The sequence below is a fragment of the Orycteropus afer genome, unplaced genomic scaffold (assembly GCF_000298275.1).
Source record: "Orycteropus afer afer isolate SDZICR_OR568_19922 unplaced genomic scaffold, OryAfe1.0 scaffold00009, whole genome shotgun sequence".
Classification (NCBI taxonomy): domain Eukaryota; kingdom Metazoa; phylum Chordata; class Mammalia; order Tubulidentata; family Orycteropodidae; genus Orycteropus; species Orycteropus afer.
In genome coordinates, this window is record NW_006921596.1 from 19,593,636 (window position 1) to 19,595,728 (window position 2,093).

General features: G+C 49.9%; 1 protein-coding gene across 1 annotated transcript in view; it reads right to left on the bottom strand.

Annotated features, from left to right (window-relative positions):
- Window positions 1–856: 856 nt before the first annotated feature.
- LOC122150543 (cyclic nucleotide-gated cation channel beta-1-like) overlaps window positions 857–2,093 on the bottom strand; it is a 19,879-nt gene continuing 18,642 nt past the window's right edge. Inside the window, exon 13 of the mRNA XM_042781751.1 lies at window positions 857–959. Within this exon, the coding sequence (XP_042637685.1) occupies window positions 857–959 (103 nt within the window). The remainder of the gene's footprint in view (window positions 960–2,093) is intronic.

Genomic DNA, 2,093 nt, shown 5'->3' on the forward strand with positions numbered 1-2,093 from the left:
TCCAGACTCAGGTGCAACTGCCTACTTTCCATCTCCATGTCTGTCCACCGATCCATCTGTCCTCTGTCCACCCACATTCCTGACAGCCTCTCCCACTTAGTGGTTTCTGGTCTCTATTTCAACGTATTTTAATGGAACTACTGTGCATGTTTTAATATTGGAATCTCCATGGATGTGAGTGAAGGAAGCATCAACCATTAATGAACAACAGAGCAGACCCAAAGAATCCATAAGGAGTGGACCATGCAAATGATTAACGGGCTCAGCTGCTAACCCAAAGGTTAGAAGTTCAAGTGCACCCAGAGGCACCTCAGAAGAAAGGCCTGATGATCTATGTTCAAAAAGCCAGCCACGAAAACCCTGTGGAGCCCAGTTCTACGCGGACACACATGAGGTTAGCTGGTTTTCTGTTTCAGGGAAGGCTTAGAAGACGTCAGAGGTAACCATGGGACCGCCAGGGGTGTGGAGGGGAGGGACAGCCCTACGCTATGGCTGTGTTAATAATAGAGGAGAACTGTGAACCTACTGTATATGATCACTTATCCATCAAACATTTACTTATTGCCTACTGTATACTAGGGCTCAGGGGACGTAGCAGTGAAGCCAACAGACAAAATCCCAGCCCTCATGGGGGTTGCCTTCTAACGCATTTGGGAGGGAGGGGTGGTTGGTAGTGTGTGGTGGAGTCCTAGGTCATTTTAAGCACCAACAGAGAACCCCCAGCTTTTCCCAGCCTCTTCAGGTCAGCGTGTCCAGTGGCACACAGCACAGGACAGAGGAAAGGAGACCCCGTGAGCAGTGGAGAGCGTCCCAGCCCCTCCCTTAGCCTGGAGTCAGAACCAGGTGGACAAGTGCCTTACTCGAGCTCTTCCTCCTCTTCTTCTTCCTCCTCTTCTTCTTCCTCCTTTTCTCCATCCTCCTCCTCCTCTTCTCTCTCCTCTTGAATCCGGGGCAGTTCCCTGAGATGGGGTCAGAGGCAGCAGGTAAGTCCACCAGCACTGGCTCCCAGCCCACCACCTGCCCCGTTTTCTGTACAATGCCCCTTCTACAGAACGTCCCAGCCTACTCTCAGGACCCAGCCTTGGGCTTCTCACCCAAGGCTCAGACCTGGACACCCACCTGAGGAGCCCTGAGCTGTCTGAGGCAATGAGACCTCGTCACTGTCCCAGTCCCCACTGTTCTGATGCCAACCCAAAGCCAGCCCCTGAATGCTCTCAGCCTCAGTTTCCCCATCTGTGCACTGCAGGCCTTGAGCATGTGGGTGTCTCAGACCCTGTACCCACTCAACTTGGGCAGCTAGCACCAAGCACTGCTGATGGGAGTAAAAATGGTCACGCCCTTATAGAGGGCAGTGTGGCCATCACTAGCACAGTCACTCATTCTCACCCCGATGACCCAGCAACCTGACCCCTGGAACATAATCCTGCAGCTGTACTCAAGTTCATGTGCAAACACACACGTGAGCATTTGCTGCAGAACTGTTTCTAGTAATAAAGTTTTAAAATCAACATAAAGTTTCCTCGATAGGTGAACAGGTTAAATAAATTACAGTCTCTTCATATGATGGAATACTATGCAATTAAAAAACCAGTGAAAATGACCTCTGTGTACTGAATGTGCGGAAGACCCCAGGTATGTTGTTAAATGAATAGCAAGGTGCAGAATGAATGATGCACAGGGTACCCTTGCTATTGGTACCCCCAAAAGAGAAGGGGATCCCATTCATACTAAGTACTGATCCATTATAGGCAAATTCCTAGAGACGGATGGTACACAGATGCCTCCAAGGCTGGAGGAAGAGGAGAAGAGGGAGCTGCAGCTTCCTGGGTACAGAGTCTCTGCTTAGCAGGATGAAAACGTTTGGGAAAGATACGGTCGAGGTGATGGTTGTACAGCACTGTGAATGTGACTAATGTCACTGAACTGCACCCTTACAAATAGTTAAAGTGGCACTTTTTATGTTTGATAGAGAGAGATCTGGTGGCATCGTGCCTAAGGCATTTGACTGCTAACCAGTAGGCTGGCGGTTCAAACCCACCAGCTACTCCTTGGAAGGAAGATTGGGCAATCTACTTCCGTAGTGATACCACCTC